The following is a 20,442-nucleotide window of genomic DNA, read 5'->3' as shown; positions in this document are numbered from 1 at the left end:
TATTTGACCGCAAAACCCCTTTTTCCTTTATTTTATGAACCCTCTAAAGCGTGGACTAATAAACACCATACTAGGCGCAACCTTGGGGCTGTCCCGTTTCTTACTTCCCCGGAAGGCACTGATCTTAACTGTAGTGTAACAGTGCAGTTGTGGGGTTGTTTGGTGCAAGTTGTTTCCCGATTGGTAGGTTTTCCAAAAGGACCGCAACGTTCCTTTATCAGCAGGAATCGAGGTCTCACTCTGCTTGTGACGAGTGGTGAGGAACTGCCTAAACCTCACATGGAGCCTTATCTTGTTGGCAAGTAAAATTCCCCCATTGTGGCCTCGGTTGCAAGTGACAGACACCTACTCAAGACGGCTTTAGCAAGAAAGGAAACGTATAGGCTCGTGTGCCTGGAAAATCCAGGAATGTGCGTCAAACACAGCTGGATCCAGTCGTGTTGGTAGTGCCATCAGGGCCAAAGCCTCCCTCAGCTTTGCGTAGTGTTTGAGCTCTCTACACATGAAACGGCCCTGGTAGCCCTCATTCATCTTTCTAGCTTAGGAACCTAAAAGAAAGAGAATGTCTTTCTGGAAAACTGTGACAGAGAATCCTTAGGGGTGACTCTAGCCCACCGTGAGCCAAACGCCCATCAGTGGATCAGTCATTGTGACCAGGGAGACTCATAAGCCTAGCCTGTCATTAGCCCACCCCTTTGGTGGATGAAGGGGCTGAGTCAACTCCACTTGAACCATCAGAAAGAAAAAATCCGGGACAAGGGGAAGGAGAATGGGGTAGCGGTTCCAAGAACCTTTTAAGGAAAGCCTCGTACGTCACGGGCTTCCATTGCATTTCGTCCACGCTGAGGAGCGCATTGTCACTTGCAGGTGGGCAGTGCAAGCACGGAGGGGTAAAAGAGTGACCCGTTGCTGAGACCAGACCAAACCTCTGTAGAAACAGTGACAAGATTATCTGCCTCTGGTGGAACCGCCACCCCACCACAGGGCCTGGTCGGTTGCTGCTGTCAGCATATCACATTGATTTAGCATCTCTAGAGATCAGCTCAGGTTTCTTGTTAAGTGATACCTGACTCTTCTGTTTTCCTGAAGTGCTTGAAACTTACGCCTTCAAGGCACTCAAAACCACTCAAGGGTTTGAGCTGAAAGAGGTTGGTGAGCTGCAGATGGTTCTCTTCAGTGGTAGGGAGGGGGTGGGGGGACTTGGCGTGTTCTGAAGTGCGTTTGTCTGCAAAGTCGTCACTCCCTGGGGGTTTTATGGCAAAAGACCTAAACAGCAACATATAGGTAGAGGGAGGTGTGGGTGTTCTTTCCCTCCGATGTTATTTAGACTAGAGATCCTGGGCTCCATACTTTGCATTGAGGTTTGAGCCAGCGTGGGCTATACTGAGCTCGGGACTAGGAAAGACTTAGGCCTGTACCTAGAAGGTGAGTCATCTGGGCACCTTCATGGTCATTCTGGAACAGTCACTGCATCTTGGGGCCATTCTTAGTTGGGGGAGAATTAGAAACAAGCATATAAATGCATTACTGGGGTCTGTTTGCGATAAATAATTATGTGGCAGGAAGATGCAATTATAAAACACAATAAGTGCTCTTCAGATTATTTTTTATGTACACAGACTGGCTTTCTTGAGGTGAGTTTTTAACAGAATTACTTTAGGTTCTGGACAAGTAATCTTGGATGGATCTTCTCTTGGGAGGGATGTCAAGAACCCAGCTCTTTTAAGGCCAACAGCTTTGATTAATGGAGTTGTCCCAGGTAGGAAAGGGGACAGATGCGTTTCCTCTTGTTGCTGCGGCTCAGAGGTCTCAGCGGTAGGTGGCATTTCAGCCCAGGTCTGCCAGTAGTCACATTCCCAAGTCACATGGTCCTACCTTGCATTTGCTCATTTTAAAGAGAAAAGTGCTACGTCTGAGTGTGGGCAGCAGTGGCACCTGGCATGCAGGACAGAGCATAGTGAGGAAAGAACCCTAGGGTGCTGGCAAGACATGGGAGACTCGGGTTTGATCTGGGCAAACACCATCAGTATGGCAGATCCAGAAGGGGAAGCAGAGCCCAGAGTCTTAGGACTTCTGTAGAGGACAGACTAGGACGAGGGGTCTGGACGTGAAAGGTTAGTGTGAGCCTGGGAAAGTCCCCTGATCAATGGCCAGAGCACACAGTGTTGATGAGCAGGGAGTGGCAGTTTGCTCTTCGTGTCCCGTGTACCTGGGTGGGCAGGATCCCAGATGAGTGGACTTTCCAGGAAAAGGGATAGCTTCATGTAGTGGCACTTCCAGTCGGGCAAGCACAGAGCTCCCCTTTCTACTGGACTTCGAATATTTCCTGTCTCTCAAATGCAGGGCTCGCAGAAAACAGCCTGGACTCGCTGGTGTTCGAGTCGCTGATCCCCAAGCCCATCCTACAGCGCTACGTGTCCCTGCTGGTAGAACACCGGCGGATCATTCTCTCCGGCCCCAGCGGCACTGGGAAAACCTACCTGGCCAACCGGCTGTCAGAGTACCTGGTGCTTCGGGAGGGACGGGAGCTGACGGACGGGGTCATCGCCACCTTCAACGTGGACCACAAGTCCAGCAAGGTGAGGGGTTCCTCCAGAGGCTGCTGCTCAGCCAGGGGCCACGTTTCCTCTAAGAAAGGTTGGTGCCATCCCACCCTAATGGGAAAACAGCATTCCCTGTACACTCTCCTTTGGCGGTTATAAAAGCCCGTGACGGAGGTCCCAGTGGGGCTAGCAAAAGGGAAGGCTTTGACCCAAAACTTCCCAGCCAGAAATTCCCTCTATGAGCTGTTCTTACGTTTCTTACTACCCGACTATGAGCTGAGGAGTCATATCACTCCAGATGCATCCACTTCGATTTACCAAGCATTCATCATGTGCCTAGAGTTGCTATTGTTTTTTCAGCATGAAACCTCCTGTTGTGGAACAACAATAACGATAATAACAACAGCTCACATTTACAGCCTGCTTGTCCCCATGACAGCAAACAGGCCACCTGTGCTATCCCCATTTCACAGCGGAGGAAACTGAGGCTGCAGGCAGATGACCATGTGTCTGAGACCACTCAGATGGTACTGAGCCATGGACTGGAGCTCAGATTGAGGCCTTGGACTCTGGAGCCAGCAAATAGGCTCAATCCTGCTTCACAGGGAGAGATGGAACTTTCTGGACGATCTGACCTAGTCCCAGCCGAGGGTTGTGAAGGGTTTTCTCACACCTGTTCATTATTCATCCAGTGGAGTTGATGGATAATTAGCTTTGCCCAGCCCTCTGCAAAGGGGCCTGAGGTCCCAGGTGAATTGGAAATGACTTTTCCGCCTTAGGAATCACCTGGCATCCCTGTTTCGAAAGGTTGTGTGGGTCAGGTACTTGCACCAGTCACAAGTTCCTCAGATGATTATGGGGGCAGGACCTGAGAGAAGTGGTCCAGTCCCTCTGTCAGGAGCCTCTGGGTCAGTAAGCTGAGGGAGGACATCCTGTCCCAGACCAGGGAGAGAAGGACCCCGGCAGGTGGCGAGGGCTCCAGCCCAGGCTAGACTTCAGCCCCCGCTCACTTTCCCTTTGGCTGGGCACCTCGCACAGAGCACAGTTCCCCAAATGGACCCCGAAAGCCGGAGTAAGGGAGGGAGTTCCAGGAGCCCTGTCCTTGTTTAAGATGCTGAGGCCAGGAACCCAGGATAGAGAGGGGCTAAAAGAAGGAAAAATTACGAGTAACTTAGAAAGTTAAGTTTTTCTGTTGCTAACAAGTTGCATTTGGACTTACAAGGGGGCTGTGTGTGTGTGCGAGTGTGTGTGCGCGCGCGCGCAAGAGGTGGATACTAGCGTGCGGGACAGTCTTGGTGTGATGAACGCACACACCAGACAGCCACCAAGTCCCAATCCAGACCTGATGCTGCCACCTGTACAGTCTCAGGCCAGTCACCTAAGTTGGAGGTGCCTCAGCTTCCCCATCTGTAAAGGGAGCTAATCAGAGTACCCCCGGTTGTTGTGGGGCTACAGAAGTTCCTCTGTGTAAGGCTTAGAATCGTGCCAGGCTCTAGGACATGCCAACTATCATGATGCTTTATCGAGCAGTCGTTCTGGGTTCTCTGGCCGGTCCTTAACTCATCATGTCAGCCCTTCCCCAGCCATACTAGGCTTCATCCAGCCCCAGCTCCAACCAACCCCCCAGGCATTCTTCACAGTTAAATCCAAAGCTTACCCTTTTAACCAGACCTTCCAAGGCGCCCCCGTGTGTGTAGACCAGTCTCCCTTGCAGTGTTGGCTGTGTGTCTGCCACAGCACCAATCAGAAGTACTTGTGTGGGGGAGGTCCCCTGCTGTATTGATTCATCAAGGGCTTCTGTAGAAACAGCTCTCAGGCAGGTGCTTAGACAGGGCTTAAATAGCTTTTCCAGAGATATATAAGGCACCTGCCCTCAGGACCTTCCTGGAAGGTTGGTACAATAAGGAATATCAAGAAAACTGACAACCCTTGTAGAAAAGCAGTAAAGCAGGGATACGGAACCAGGCCCGGGCACCCTCCACAGTGCTATGCTCTTGCCCTGGGCTGAAGGTTTTCTGTTACCTAGTAAATTCCCAAAGGCAGGACGCAGGCTTTCCTCTCCCCCTGCCCACCCGGCATCCCTTGAGCTGCAAACCAAGCCCCTGTAGCAGGCCGGTGCACAGCACGGAAAGGCCTTGCCGCCTACGTGGCCCAGGCGAAGTGAAGGCTGTGAGCGTATACGTACGTGGTCATCGGGTACATTCACCCACTTGTTCTTCCCCGGTGTTTGCAGGAATTGCGCCAGTACCTGTCCAACCTCGCTGACCAGTGCACCAGTGAGAACAACGCTGTGGACTTGCCGCTCGTCATCATCCTGGACAACCTGCATCACGTCAGCTCTCTGGGCGAGATCTTCAATGGGCTGCTCAACTGCAAGGACCGTAAATGGTAAAGGCCGGCTCCAGACCTCAGGGCCCTCGGGAGGAGGGCCACCAGGGACGGGCGCTGCACAGGGAGCTGTGTACACACGTGGCCGGGGTCAGCGTGGGGCGTGGAGGAGGCCGCCAGCCGTCTGCCTAGACGCACAGACACCACCGGCCTCTGTCAGTGCCCCGTTTTCAAGCGTAGCTTTGACTCACCAAGCTGTCTTTTCCTTCATTCCCCCACAGCCCTTACATCATTGGCACAATGAACCAGGCTACCTCTTCTACTCCCAACCTGCAGCTTCATCACAACTTCAGGTGAGGTGTCGCTTTGTGAGTACCTGTTATATGCCAGGTTTTTCCCAGCTGAGCTCATTTCTCACCACAGCCTCTAGTCGTTACATTTCTCATTCTCGGCTGACAAATGGGGAGACTGAGACTGGAGGAATTGAGTGACTCGTGTGAGGTCACGCAGCCGATCAGTGGCAGAGCTGAGACTTCTGAACCCAGGAGTCTTTGCCTCTGATTCCTGGGGTCGCAGAGTCAGGGAGGCAGCTCTGGGCAGGGGCTGTGCATGCTGGCCGCCCCTACACATCCCCAGGGGCACGTGTCTCTGGCCCAAGTGGACGTGAGCAATGAAAGCTGTCTGAATGTGCGTCTGTGGGCCTCCGAGTTTCAACTGCTGTGGGTCCTTCTGCCCCAGCACCTACTGGGGCTCCCGCTGCTGAGGTGTGGGAAGGACTGGTCCACTCAGTTGTGTCCGGGTACGTTGTCGCTTGGCTCGCCATTCATAAACGCCCTTTGCCCCGCCTGACTCCCAGCTGATTCCACTCCTCCCCCTCTCCTGCTGGGCCCTTCGATGAGGGTGGGAAGCCCTTTCCTGGGTGGGACCCTGGCTCGTTTTCACTGGCCACTCTGCAGGCATCTCTGAGGGCGATCTATTGAAAGTGGCCTGAATCGTCATTCTCAGAGAAATGTCCGCTCGTCCAGGCCACTAGGACCGTGGCTCCTCTGCATCCCACTGTCCCCGACCTGTCCACGCTTTCTCCTAAACATCCCTCACGTCCTCCTTTCCCCTCCCCCCACCCTCGTCACTGCCACATGGTCTCGCAGGGCACTCCTGCCTTCATTTCTAACCAGCGTTCCTGCACGCGGCTTGGCCCCCATCCTCTGTGCCAATGGCGGCTGGATTGAGCGGCCTAGAATTCAAATCTGACCATAAACCCTCATGCTTCTAGTTCTTCAGTGGCTCCCCATTGCCTCCAGAATGGAATCCAGACTCCTTAGGTTGGCAGGTCAAGTCTAAAGTCTGGTTACACTGAACCTCTGGCAGTTTCCCCAAACTCCCCACGCTATTTCTCATGCCTCTGCAAATGCTACAGGGAGTTCTCCACCCCCTACCCAGCCCCCCTGTTCTTGCCTTTCCTTAGGGGGCTGCCCCATCCGTTCTCCCATTCGCAGCCCAGATATCCCCTACTCTAGTTAGCCCTCCCCGATTCCCCGGGCTTCATCAGGTCTCACTCCTCTGTTTGCTTCTCTGCCTCTTCCACAGGACAGTAAGCTCCTGGGGAACAGGGACAGATGAGACTTAATCATTGTTACCGCTCCATAGCCAAGCACAGGGCCTGATACCAGCACAGGAGGCAGTCAGTTCAGTGGTTAAAGCTCAGACCTTGGAGCCGGATTGTTTTGGTTCTAATCTTAGCTCTTCTATTAACTAGCTGTTTGATCTCGGACAAGTTACATAACCTGTCTGTGCCTCGGGGGTTCTATCTGTAAAATGGGGTTGGTGATAATATCTACATCACGGTGTTGCCAGGAGGAATTGTGAGTTAATATACTTGGCAGTTTGATGCATCGTGAATCCTATTTTAGTATTAATTAGCATATACTCCTTCCCTTCCTAATGTCTTTGAATCTTGAGGTTAGCTATTATTTTTATCACTGTCCTCATCATTGAAAAGCATTCCTGACTTCCCCCAGGTGGGTGCTTTGTGCCAACCACACGGAGCCCGTGAAAGGTTTCCTTGGCCGGTTCCTGAGGCGGAAACTCATGGAAACGGAGATCAGTGGGCGGGTGCGGAATATGGAGCTGGTAAAAATCATCGACTGGATTCCTAAGGTCTGGCATCACCTCAACCGCTTCCTGGAGGCTCACAGCTCCTCGGACGTCACCATAGGTAGGTGGGAGGCTAGGCGAGAGCAGGCAGGTGGGCTGGCTTACGAGAGCTCCTGGAACTCTGGCCTTCTCAGAGAATGTCCTGGGACCCTGGCCAGGACAGCACTTTGCAGGCACAAGTCAGCCTGATGCTGTACTGTCCGTGCCGATAGAGACAGAGGCAAAGGGACAATAGCCCAAGACAGACCCCAGACAGCCAGTCATCCACTGCTGTGTCTCCTCCCCTCTCGCCCTGCCCGGTGCACTGGAGCTGATCAGCAGTGAGAGACTGTCTAGCCTGGACTGATTTAGAAACTGCCAGCTCAGTGAAGAGCCCCACCCCAAGGCTCCCCCAAGTGGAAAACCACCCAGTGGAATTAGCTTTGCTTTGAAAATAAAATAAAATGTTATCGACATTCCTGAAGCTTAAGGATTTAGAACTGGAGTGTGGGGGAGGATCGTTGGTCATCCACTATCCTGATATAATCATTTTAATTTGAGCGTATTGTTTCTGCCCTTGTCCATACACAGATGTTTTATATAGCTGCTATGGCAGTCTACATACAGTGTGTTCTTTTCTTTTTCACTTCACATTGTCTCACGAGCATTCTGTGTTGCTACTTCTGTTTTATAATTATTTTTAAAGGCTGACAAATAAGTAAATGTGGGTATACCATCATTCGCTTAACCATTTCTATTCTCTTGGACATTTAGTGTGTTTGCATTTTCAAAGGTCAGGATTAATAACACCACAGTGAACATCTTTCCCATAAAGCCTTTCCTCTCTTTTGGCTAATTTCCTGGGCAAGAGAGGTCCCAGGGTGGGGTTATGGAGCCCAACTATGCTGCTCTGTGCCCACCAGCCGGTAGGTGGTGTTTCTGCTGTCGCTCAGAAAACCCAGGGTCCCTCCTATGGGGGATGCTTAGCCCGTGGCTTCTCCTGACACCCCCAATTCAGCTCTGACTGTTATTCACTGTGGTCGCAGGTCCCCGCCTCTTCCTGTCGTGCCCCATTGACGTGGATGGCTCCAGAGTGTGGTTCACCGACTTGTGGAATTATTCAATTATCCCCTATCTCCTGGAAGCCGTCAGAGAAGGACTCCAGGTGAGAAGCACACGAGCCACTGGCCTCCTCCAAATGAGGAGTATTTTAGTAACCGGATGACTCGTCTTTATCTCTTCCTCCGGAAATCTGACGGACGTGAGGTGACAGCCCCTTCCCTGTGACGCTGTCAATCTAGCTCAGTATAGGGACAGACTTGGCTGTAAATCCTGGCTCTGCCACCTCTTAGCTGTGTGACCACAGGCAAGTCATTTAGCTCCTCTGTCCATAGTGCCCTCATCTATAGAAAAGGAGACTAGTACTCTGCCACAAAGAATTGTTGCCAGGGTTAAAGGAAATCATGATTGTAATATGCTCAGCACAGTGAGTGCGAAGAGATGGAAGCATACGTGTGCGTAGCACTTCACAGTGTACAAAACACTCTTGTATTTGGTTCAAGCCTTGCATTAGCCCTGGAACTTAGAGACTTGTCTCCATTTTTCAAAAGAGAAAAACTGAATCTCAGAGGAGAGTAAGTGACTTGCCCAAAGTCATAAAAGGAAACCTTAAAGACTCAGGCCTCTGGCTAGAATTCCAGGTTCTCAGCCTTGGCCTTGGGGCACTCACTGCCTGCAGTCGGGAACCCTCATGTGTGACCCTGGGTCTCGTGAGGCTGCCAGTCCCTCCTGTCATAGGACAGGAGGGAAAGCACAGATTCATCACTTCTCACTTCTCACAGCCCAGGGTTTACCATTAGGAGCTCAGCAGTCAAGTGGAACTTGGGACAGTTTTACTGTTGAGCACGAGGCAGCCTGAGAAGTTCTAGGCTCTCCGCTCCCACCCTGAGCAATGAGCAGGCGTCACCCGCAGCTGAATAATCTGGGCACCAGTTTAGCAGCCGGGTTCCCCAGGGCTTCTTCGTTCTTCAGTCCTAGGCGGTGGGGGACACAAGATACAGCTATAGGCCAGGGGTCGGGGGGCACAGAGGCGTACACACCACACTCGTGTGCGACAATACACATCAGTGGCTTCGGTCAGTGTTTGTCGTTTCCATACATTTGGCTGAGCGGGCAAATGTTCGACTGTTTTGTAGCTACCACGTGTAACATCCATGACAGGCCTCGGAGGTGTTCAGGACAGCAGGAACTAGCACAGGGCAAGAGACCAGAGACGTGCCACCATCTCAGTAGCCTAGACAAGGCAGGAAAAGGCATTGCGTCCTTGTGCAGTGAGGTCATTTGAAGGACAGTCTTTCAAGAGTGTGGGAGTAACCAGGGGAGGCAACCAGAGTTAGCATTTTAACAAATCGCTCAAAAATGAGCCACTATGCCCCAAACCTGTGACTTCATCATCCAACGAGCTCAGGAGTCCAGGAATCTGCTGGTTCATGAGGAAACCTGGTGTGTTCTTCGTGCCTCTGGTTTTGAAGGGAAGTTTGCTGACATTTCCTGAGGGCCTGCTACTTGCCAGGCGCTGTGCCCAGGGGCCTGACAGTCGTGATCTCACGTAGCTGTAAAGCTCAGTGAGCACCTATAGATGCGACAAAGGCTCACAGAGCTCTGACCTTATCCAGGTTCACTCAGTGGGGTTTGATGAGCCAGCGTTGGAGCCCAGGTCCAGCTGACTCCTTGGTTACTTCTGTGACTTTCAGGCTGTCCTGAGGGACCCCCAGAACTAAACCCAGAAGCTTCGGTGGCTCAGGGAACCAACTGTTGTGTTTCATGTAGTGGAGTTCCAGATCAGATTTCGTTTGACCAAAGGATTCCTCTATTTTTAAAAAGTGTAAAATTGCTTCCTTTCCTTTTCTCGTCACCTTGAGTCCATGTTCACCGCGAGCCGAGCACCACGTAGGCTCATTTCCTCCTCCCCTCACCTGACCCTGCGAGGTGAGGGCAGTGGCCTTGAGGGCAGCACACTGTGGTTCAGGGAAGGTAAGCCCTTGGCGAAGGTCATAAGCTTAAGAAGCGGGCGAGTCCCCAGCGTGGGCAGTGACAGGGCTGCCTGTGGTGAAAGGGCTAACACGGAGACCCTGCCGAGATCAGGCCTCAGCACTGGCTTCCAGACAGCACCTCCCACAGGCACATCCTTTCCTGGGGAATTGTGCTGTCGCCTCCTAGTGGATACCAGATACCTTTGCAAGTCTTGACTCTAGGGTCGCGCGTGCATGCGTGCGTGTGAAGCTGCTTGGAGGTTCTTCCTTAACGTGTGCCGTGATTTTTCCGTGTGTGATATCCATGTGCACCAGAGCCAGCGGCTCACGGTGGCCTCGCTTTGAGTCTCTAATGTCTTGGCTCCCTGTTCCTGATCCAGTGAAGATGCCAGGCTTCTGCCTGCTTTGGGAAAGTGAATGTCCTTTTTGTCTGTCTGTCTATCCACTGTCTCTGTTGTTTCTTAGAGCTGCTGCAGAGCTCTGCACTGGGGCCAAGGAGCTTTCTGATATTTCCTTTACTTGTCATGACACTTACCAGCCATTTGTCACCTGACAAATTTCCCCATCCAGCGGCAAGCAGGGAGGCTTGTAAAAATATTTCCTGTTCCCGCAGATGATGTTAGCATGTGCCCGATGCACATTTGTCTGATGGCTTCGTCCCCAGCCCTCTTCCCCTTTGGCGTTGGCATCGTAAACACTTCAGAGTTAACAACATGTCTAGTCTACAGAGCAACTCGAAAGACCTTCATCCCCCAGTGGAGTGGGAAGCGTGGGGGCTCCTTATCAGATTACCCAACCTGCTCTGAGACCCTGGGAAAATCTCCCTTCTCAAGGACTTAGGTTCCCCATCTGTAATCTGAAAAGTTTGGGCTAGAAGAGTGTTTCCTCAGGCTGGCTTCTGTGGAGCCCAAAAATTCCTCAAACTCCTCAGTGGTGGGGTCAGGGGAAAAGAGCAAATACCTGAAAACCACCGGGCCAGATTCTTTTTAAGGACTTGATGAGCTCCGAATTCCAGCCTCTGCTATTCTGCAGCCCTAAGCATCACTTCCTCCAGGCTGGAGGCTGGAGACAGAAGCAGTAGCTGTCAGAAAGGAGGCATGGGTTCAGCCTCAGCCATGTGAAGTCGGGCTTGAGAAAGGCAGCCCAATTCCATGGGGAAAGCCCTTGGAGGGAGAAGCTTCTAAAAATTGCAGGAATGTTCCTCATCTGGAATAGGCTGCCTCGGTTCTAAATATCCCCGAATGTTTGTGTTCCTTTCCTCCCTGACACACACGCGTGCACACATGTGCGTGCACACACACACACTCCACCTTCACATAATCCTTTCCTGTTCTGACGATAAATTGCCTTCAGAATGCCAGACGGAATTCTCAGGCCTGAGACTCACCACCGCCCCGGGTTAAGGAAGATTTAGCAACAGATAGAGCCGGAGCCCCAGACGGGAGGGGCGCTGGTGTCTGAGAAACGATGAGGTCATAGGTTGTATGTGTCTTGAGTGGAGGAGGAGGCATCCATGCAGAGAGATGGATGGGCCCACCTGCAGGGGGCAGGGTGGGCAGCTTCCCTGACAGAAATTGTACGCAGAGGCCAGAGGTGGCTTAGGCAGCCAGGAGACAGCTACAGGGCATAGCGAGCCCAGCTCAGATTGCCGTGTCCTCATCTGGAGTCAGTCAGGGAGCGTAGAGCGGGGCAAGGCCCAGACAAGGACACTGGAGTCCTAGGTTCTAGTTCAGCTCTGCTCTGTACCCTTTCACAACTGGCTCTTCTCGTTAGGCCCCAATTTCCGCATCTGATATATGAGGGGGCAGGCCTACGTGACCTCATTTCCTCCCAGCTGAGGCAGCCTATGACTTGGAAAGACATGGCTTGGTCAGAGCTCAGCGCTCTGTTCCTCTGTCAGAACCTTGCCCTCTGTGTCCTCTCAACTGTAGGATTCCCGGGAGGGCAGAGGGGGCAGGCAGACAGGCTGTGGTCCAGGTGTGATTCTACTCTAGAGCCCCACTGCAGCCATTGTGGTCCAAGAGTCTCGGATCTTTGTATCCCGTGGTCCCTGTAGAGGGGGTACCTTCCAGAGCCATGGAAAGCACTGCCGTGGGGTGTGGGGGACACATCTTGCCCTGGCTGTGAGCACATCCTGCCACATCTTCTCGGACTCTGGTGGTGCGTGGAGTTGGACAGACTTGAATTCCAATTCTGCCTCCTCCCCTCCCGGAGCCTACCTCCTCATCTGGGAAACTCGGGTAATAATGCTTCCTCTTGGAATCGCATGGTGGTTCAACAAGATGGTGATGGTGGAAAAGAGGAAAGATATAGACTACACCTAGCTATGTAACACACAGAGAGCCTCGCCTTGGGAAGAGGTTCTTGTTCTTTTAAGAATGAATGAATATATACATATATATATATATATATATATATATATATATATATATATATTAAAACTGCCAGTAAAAGTCACTAAAATCATTTTATCAGTAAGGCTTAAGAAAAGCTTGGACGCATGGTACTAGTCTTGTAAAATTAAATGATAATATGATTTTCTGTTTTAAGAGCAAAATAGTTATAGACAATTTTGAGAAATACATGAGGGTGGAGAAGCACTACCCACGGGTAACCTGTTAGCAGTTTGCTGTTCTGAAAGTGACCAGCGCTTTTACAGAGGGGCTCTGACAGTCAGATCCATGTCAAGAAATGGAGTTTTATCAAAACAGGGCCGTTGGTGACGTCTGCCTATAGTGTTGACAGCCGGCACCCAGTCCATGTTTGGAGGTGTTCTTTGGATGGGTGTACACAGTAGGACACTGGTACTGGAGCTGGCTCATGTGAGCGGAGAACTGGCACCTCTTTCCAGCTCCACATTCAGTGACGTCGTGCTGGCAATTTGAAATTGGCCCGGGTGGGCCTATTTATACCATGAAAATTGGCTTCAAATCAGGTGGTGGTTTGTTTGTTTTTCCCCAGAGACTACTTTTCAAGTTGGATCAGCAAGGCTCAGAGTTCAGGGTAGCACCGTGAGTCAGTGGCAGAGCTGAAATGTGAAGCCAGGTCAGCCTGACTCTGAAGCCAGTGTCCTGACTCCTGGTTCATGCTGCCTTCACTCAGCACGTCCGGCTGTCCGTACCTTGGACGGCTTCCTTAGGATAGTGTTCTTCATGTGGCCGTACACCGCCAGGGGAGGCATCGTGCTGGGTTTTGGGGGCGGTTTCAGAAAGCTACAAAATCAGGGCTGTAGAAGAGGTCTCAGGCCCCTTCCTGACTATTCCTTCTTTGCCTCTTTTCAGCTCTATGGAAGGCGGGCCCCCTGGGAAGATCCTGCCAAGTGGGTGATGGACACCTATCCCTGGGCAGCCAGCCCACAGCAGCACGAATGGCCCCCCCTGCTGCAGCTCCGGCCTGAGGATGTCGGCTTCGACAGCTACTCCATCCCTCGGGAGGGCTCAACGAGCAAGCAGATGCCCCCTAGCGACGCTGAAGGAGACCCGCTGGTGAGTTCTCTGCTCCCAGAACAGTTCAGCATTCACTGAGCACTTACTGAATACGGGGCATGAAACACGATGTGCTGGACACACGGGCGAGTCCGAGCCCCGGCCTTGCTCTGGGACGCTCTACCCATCCCAAGATTAGGGACACTTGCCAGTATTTTCTTCCATAGTTTTAGTTTTTCACTCAGGCCTTTGACCCCTGTGCAGTTGTTTCTGGTATAAGGCAAAAGGTAAGAATTTGATGTTTCCCCTCACATGTCCCTACACCACTCTTTGCCCTCTGGTTTGAGTGCCACCTCTGGCCTGCACCGTCCTGCTCCAGTGATCTGAGCAGACACAGAGCTTGCCGAGGGGCAGAGGCCTAAGCCACATGACCGGGGCGCAGGCAGGGAGGGGTGTGAGGGCAGGAGGGGCTCACAGAGAGCAAGAGGGGTGTTGATAGGGGTCCCATGGCCAGTGGGGTGAGGTAAGTCTTTAATTGCCTGAACTGCTTCTTTACAATAGCTAAAGCGACAAAGGCCCTTTAAGAAAAACCCAGGCCAGTGACAGTAACACTAGGATGATAGTACAGGAAGTCCTCACCTAACGTCATCTATCATCTATCGGCTCTACGACTTGAAGTGAAGCCACTGTATATGAAACCAGTTTTACCATAGGCTGATTGATACAAACAAGAGTTACAGTCCTAAGCTCCTCGTCAACATTATGACAAAACAATGATATTCTAGGACCTGCTGTACTACTCTCTCTGCCAATATAAGACGCATACATAGTCATACTGCAAAATAAGACGCATACATAGTCATACTGCAAAATTAGACCTAACAAAGCAAAAGCCCTATAAAATGCAGTGAAAGCAAATACACTAGAACCTCCCATGGTTAAATACTATTATCAAGTCTTACATTGAGCCCTGAGCTCCCTTGGCAGCTAACGCAGAAGGAAAAACACAGCAGGGAGTATTACTTGCATTACCTAATGAAAGAAAGTGTTCATAAGGGATGAGGCAGGATTAGAAGACAACTGATTTGCTGTTCTCTCCCTACTGACTAATTGATTTGTTAGATTAAAAAAATAACAATAGGTGATTTCTTAAAACTGCCAGTAAATGTCACTAAAATCTGCTGTCCCAACTGGCAGAATAGAGCTGTGGTCCTATTGAGACTTTTTAAACAGGAGCTATGTTTTAAATGGATTTCTTATTTGTATTACTATGCATAACCTGATTTGTAGTGGTTATGAGAATGGTTTTACAGAGGAAAGGCTTTAACTTTAAAAAGCCATTTCTAACGTTACCCATTGCTAAAAGCTACAGTCATGGAGGTATTTGTTGTGGGTGCAAGCTCATGAGGTCTTAACTTACATAAAAATAGAACTTCGGATAGCGAGAGGAAAGAATGGCTGGCTCACCCCCAGACACTCTTTTCTTACCCAGGAATATCTGTATCACTGACTGAACACAGAACGCATTTTGGTAAGACCTGGAGTTCTCGGAATACTTACATAGACTTCTCCTTCCAACCTCAGGCCCCCAGAAGTGAGCTGTGCCGGTCCAGCCACTCCTATTCACCGAGTTAGGTATTTGGTTTTTCTCGCAAGTCCATGCTCTCTGCCGAGGCCACAGATCTCTGTTATAGCAGCTTTCTTGTTTACCAGTCTCTCCCCTCATGGGACTGAGACCTCCGAGAGAACAGGACCCACTTGTTTGCTTTCAGACCACATACTATGGGTACATCAGGAATGTTTGATGAGTGAATAAATAATCCCAGTGACAAAGGGCTGTTCACTGCACTTCAGCTCCACCCTTCCCCAGTTATGGCTGTGCAGGTGGACACCAGCTCACGGTGCTTCTGTGGCCGTCCTCACTCGGGAGACTGCTAAGTGTCCGGAGGGGCAACTGGCCGGTGGGCATTCGCTTTAGCTCAGAGAGAACCTATCTTCTTCACTTACTTGCTAGATAAAATAGAAAATACATGCACACAATTTATAGTTATAAATAAAAGTGCTTTTCTTTAAGTCAGGTGATGACGATGATGATGGTGGTGGTGGTGATAGCAGATGACATTTATTGAACACTTACCCCGTGCCAGGCCCTCCTCTCAGGGTTTAATACACATTTCGTCATTATGTTCCCTACTTCAGCCCTAGGGGAGAGGTGCTGCTGTTCTCTCCCTTCTATGGAGGAGGTACTGGTGGCTTGGATACTTTAGGTAATTTGTCTAAAGATTCCTGACTGGGAATCCAGGCCTCTGGCTCTGTGGCGCTGCTTGTTCCTTGTCCTTCGCCTCTGAAGGCCTTGGCAGCAGCTGGAGCTCAGGTGGCTCCAGGCTGCCCTCTAGAGTACATATGAGCGTGATGCTCGCCCAAGGGGAGCCCTGTGCTTCGGAAGTCAGCGGTGCTGATGACCGCGTTCCGGGGGCAGGGACACTTGACTGGCATCTTTACCCAGGCTTAAGTGACGTGTGCCCCCTCCCAAATAAAAATAAATACCCCCTTTTTAGGAGACTGTCTATTTTGTTTTCAGTGCTCTGCATATATTAACTCACTCCACACCATAACGTTATAGGGCGGGTACAATTATTACTCACATTTGACCAGTGAAGAAACTAAAGCACAAAAAGATCAAATCACTTATCCAAGGTCATGCAGCTTAGTAAGTGGTGGAGCCAGGATTTGAACCCTGGAAGCCTGGCCCAGAGCCCCTGTTCTTGTCCACTGCCTCTGCGGTGGGTCGCAGTCCCAAGGTGAGTCTGGAGGAGGCGGCGTGAGCGTGGAAGAGGCCGGGGTGGGCAGTGGACTGGACCGCAAGCTTGCTCATGCTCCCTGCTCTTCCCCCAGATGAACATGCTGATGAGGCTGCAGGAGGCAGCCAACTACTCCAGCCCCCAGAGCTACGACAGCGACTCCAACAGCAACAGCCATCACGATGACATCCTGGACTCGTCCCTGGAGTCCACTCTGTGATCAGGGCCCGGCCATGGAGCCTGCCCCCCGCCCCCTTTCCTTGCCCCCCTCCACCTACATCCTCGGCACCATCCTGAAGATGCCCTCCTGAGCCAGCCCCGGCCGCAGCGTGACCCCCTGTCCTCCAGCCGTGACCTGGGTGCAGGTGTCCTGGGCCAGCCGCCTTGGCACTGCTCCCTTCCACAGTGAGAACTGCACTATCTTCAGTTTTATTTTAATTATTGTTTTGCCTTGTTGCTGTGACCTCTCTAAGACACTAAAGATACTTCTCGGGAAAGGATTATCACCGTTGAAAACGAAAAGGGTTTAAATAAAAAAATTAAAAAAAAACAACCCTACTTGAAGCTCTGAAACCAAACAGCATCCTGCCATGAGCTGCCCAGAGACAGAAGAGACTGGAGCAAAGTTGGAAACATAGACAGCGCAGCTCCTCGTCAGCACAGACCCTCCAGCACCTCCATATCGACAGCACCCCACCCTCCCACCCAGCCCACCACCGAGAACTGGTGCTAACTAGGGCACTTGCTTTGGTCACACAACAACCGACAGAGTTACGACACAGGGAAACCTTCGGAAAAAAACAACTCGTGCTTTCTGTTCTGTTCTGTGTTTTTATATGGTGCTCTCCTTCTCCGAGAGGTATTCTGCCTGTTCCAATTCCGCCCACACCTTTCCCATATGTCAGCCTCCGATGAATCCATGAGCGTGAGTGAAGCAGTGAGAATGCCCAAGCAGATGAGCTATAACGCAGAACAGCATGTGTCTGTTTCCTTCTTACATATAAACGAATCAGGTTTCGGTTTTTTTTCCTGCAAACACTGTGTACAGTGAGAATTGGTCTACTTTGGAGAACCAGTTACCCCTTTGAAAATGAGGTTGAGTTCCTCCCTTTCTGACTCTTTGATTTTGAAGATTTTTCTTCTTGCCCTCTTGGTCAGAATCAATCCTTTGGTGAAAGTAAGAACCGCAGGAGTTGAGTTTTGGTTTGGTCCTGCCCTGTTTTGGTTTTCAGTTGTCCATCCTCACAGTTCTATACCCTCGCCTCCTACTGGGGTGGGGCTGGGAGCGTCCAGTACAATGGACCGGGACCCCACCTGCAGCGCGTGGGTGAGCCGGGACCTTGCCTTGCCTTCTCGTCCTCAAGGCTTTAGATCGCACGTTGACACCTCAAGCGTGCTGGCCCCAACCTCAGGTGGGGTGGTGAGGTCACCTCGCGAAAGACTTGCACTTTCCTCAGAACCAACAAGTGGGGGGCAGCCACTCCCTTCCAGAAGCCCAAGCCCCGGCCTCTGTCCAGACAAGCCTTGCCTGACCTCTTCGGTGCTGACCTTCCCAAAGCGATGCCTTACTGGTTTTGTACTAACCGTGTTCATTTATGAGTGTCATGCCTGCCTGGGGTCTGTTTTGGTTTTTTTGTTCCCCCATCAGAGCAAACAGGGCTAAAAAGTCATCTACTCATTAGGAGAACTCAAGTTGCTGTGACTTTTTTCTCACCCAAAAGACTCATTTTTGTGGATGTGGGACCATGGGAAAAAGAAAAAGGAAAAAAAAAAATCCATTTTTAGGTTCTTATCCATCTCCAGCTAACACCCTGACTGGACAATGGTATGTCTTGTGCAGGAAAAGGCAAAACTTCCTAAAAGTCTACATGACATCGCTGATCCATGCCATGCTACTGTGTGTCTTTAACATACTGGTGTTTTCTTTACAGAGTGTGGTAAACCTTTGAGTTGTTCGTTTCTGTTTTATAAAGAGAATCTCGATTCGACCCCAGTGGGGGAGTCTCTGTTAATGATCAGGGTTTTTATTCCATCTTTACATTTTTTATTGCTGAAGGTCCATCTCTATATTTTGTCTTAGTACCACAAGAGCTTGATCTGAAACTGCTCACATTACATTGGATGATACCATTTTCTTCCTCCTTGAAAGGAGAAAGGGAAATTGTCCCACTAACTGGTAAATGGAAAACTTCTCAACACTGTCACGCTTTAGTCTCAATAAACTCAAGACTCCATTCTGCTAAGCCTTCATTAATCATCTGGGTGTGTGTGTGTCTGGTTCTGTTTGGTTTTTTGGAAGAATTTTAAACCATATATTTAGCCTGTGACCACAGGCCAAACCCTGAGCCTTCTGGTGGGCCTGAAGAGTGGTCCTTCTCAGTTTCTCTCCCAGTGATGAGTTTACACTCATACTGTGAATTTGGGAGGAGGTAAAATGGACTTCTCCTTGTGGGCAGTTTTCCCAGTCACCTTGTGAGTAGACACCTGCCAATATTGTTTGAAACTCTCCGTCTTCCTTTCTCTCCTTTTCTTTTCTTTTTTCTTTTCTGTTCTCTTCTCTCCTCTCTCTCTCCCCCCTCCCTACCTCCCACGACACACCCTTTCCTTTCCTCCCCTCTTCCACAGACTTCCCTCCCACTGGGTCCAGGCTCAGAACCGAAACCCCTGTCCCTGGGTTGCCCAACTAGTGAATGGTGGTCTTAAGGAGTTGTAGCCCTTGTATGATTCACAACTCAGTGACCTTCCTAAAATTTCGGGAAGCAGGGTTGTCTGATATGCACATTTCTTCTCTTGGTCGTATTTTACTTTAGTGTCACTCACATTTGTACTCATTTAGGGCTCTGTCTGAAATGCTTCCATTTTGCCTTTTTCTACAGTTAGGCTAATTTTGAAATGTATGAAATTCTATGCAACATTTATGTTGAGTTACCAAATGGAAGCCAAAAGTTTCTCAAACTGCCAAGAATTATACAGGCCATAAATGAGATGGGAATACCTTTTAATTTAAGGTTTGGGGTCGGGTGGGGTGGGACAAGGAATGAGATTTGCCTAGACCTTTGTTGTATCTTGGGGACATTTTTTATTTTGTCGTTGATGCTCTAAAGTTCAAAATTCTGTGTATTCAGATTTGATCATGGCGAATCTACTTCAAAAGGAAAAAGTAATCCAACTTTGTGGATATTAAATGGAAGGTTTGCTGTTTTGATCTAGTTTCCAGTGGAGCAGTTTATGAAATATGTTCTATAAGATGTACATTTTTCCATTGTAACATAGAAATTGTAAATAACTGATTAAAGTGCTGCATTTTGATGAATTTTTTCTAGCCATTTTTAAAGAGAAAACTAGGAATTGAGTATTTTGTGTACGGTTCGTTTCCATCCTCCCTCGCCTTCCTCCTTCCCTCCCTCTCTCCCTATTTAATTTTCATTTGTCATGAGGTTTTGGGATTTGCCAGTGATCTGCTGGAGATCATGCCCCACGTCATAGAGAATAAAGCTGATTGTACCAGTCTTAAATTATTCATGATTCAATAAAATTGATGCTTATTTATTCAGATTAGTGGTTTGGCGTTTATGTGCTAGAGCAAGTCCACTCGTTGACGTTCAACTTCACGCCCAGAGGAAGTCATTCTCATTTGGAAGCAGCAAACACAGAGCCCCAAACATGTGCAAACCCACCTTGGCCACTATGTCGTCGACATCCTACCTCGTCTCAGTTTCTTATCTCGGTCACGGCTCCTCATGTGGACCTTGTGGAAATGCAGATTCTGATTTAGGAGGACCAGGGTGGGGCCTGAGCATGTCAATTTCTAACAAGCTCCTAGGTGACCCCAATGCTGGGGGCCCTAGACCACACTTCGAGTGGCGAGCCATATCGGAATCCAGCCTGCCCCCCAGTCAACCCTTTGGCACAAAAAAGAATTTTTCAATATATTGAGTACCTATTAGTTGCCCAGTGTTTCCCCAAATCCTTCAATATAATCTGCAAAATAACCCTGAGGAGGTAAATATTCTTACTCCCATTTTATAGGTGGGGAAGAAAAACAAAAAACAGACTCAGACAAAACAACTTACTGAGAATCCTACAAGCCAAGCGGTGAGGGCTGGGGTTTCAGCTTCACCTTCCGACCCTACATCCCGTGATGTCAGCGGTGGTGCGCACTGACTACCTCTAGGCTCCC

The 20,442-nt window shown here is 50.1% G+C and overlaps 1 protein-coding gene across 13 annotated transcripts in view; it reads left to right on the top strand.

Annotated features, from left to right (window-relative positions):
* Positions 1-19,815, top strand: part of NAV2 (neuron navigator 2) — a 702,045-nt gene extending 682,230 nt beyond the window's left edge. For 11 of the 13 annotated variants that reach the window (XM_033119002.1, XM_033118995.1, XM_033119004.1 and 8 more), the window contains 7 exons: positions 2,344-2,579; positions 4,777-4,931; positions 5,153-5,224; positions 6,890-7,086; positions 8,051-8,169; positions 13,318-13,521; positions 16,357-16,785. In XM_033119002.1, coding sequence (XP_032974893.1) covers positions 2,344-2,579; positions 4,777-4,931; positions 5,153-5,224; positions 6,890-7,086; positions 8,051-8,169; positions 13,318-13,521; positions 16,357-16,482 — 1,109 coding nt within the window. In that variant the 3' untranslated portion in view covers positions 16,483-16,785. Of the gene's footprint in view, positions 1-2,343; positions 2,580-4,776; positions 4,932-5,152; positions 5,225-6,889; positions 7,087-8,050; positions 8,170-13,317; positions 13,522-16,356 lie in introns of those variants that run through there. The other 2 variants (XM_033118993.1, XR_004424298.1) reach the window with 2 other exon arrangements.
* Positions 19,816-20,442: the final 627 nt, after the last annotated feature.

Source organism: Rhinolophus ferrumequinum, chromosome 11 (assembly GCF_004115265.2).
Source record: "Rhinolophus ferrumequinum isolate MPI-CBG mRhiFer1 chromosome 11, mRhiFer1_v1.p, whole genome shotgun sequence".
Classification (NCBI taxonomy): domain Eukaryota; kingdom Metazoa; phylum Chordata; class Mammalia; order Chiroptera; family Rhinolophidae; genus Rhinolophus; species Rhinolophus ferrumequinum.
The sequence above is the reverse complement of the archived record's forward strand: the minus strand, read 5'-3'. Positions and strand labels throughout refer to the sequence as shown.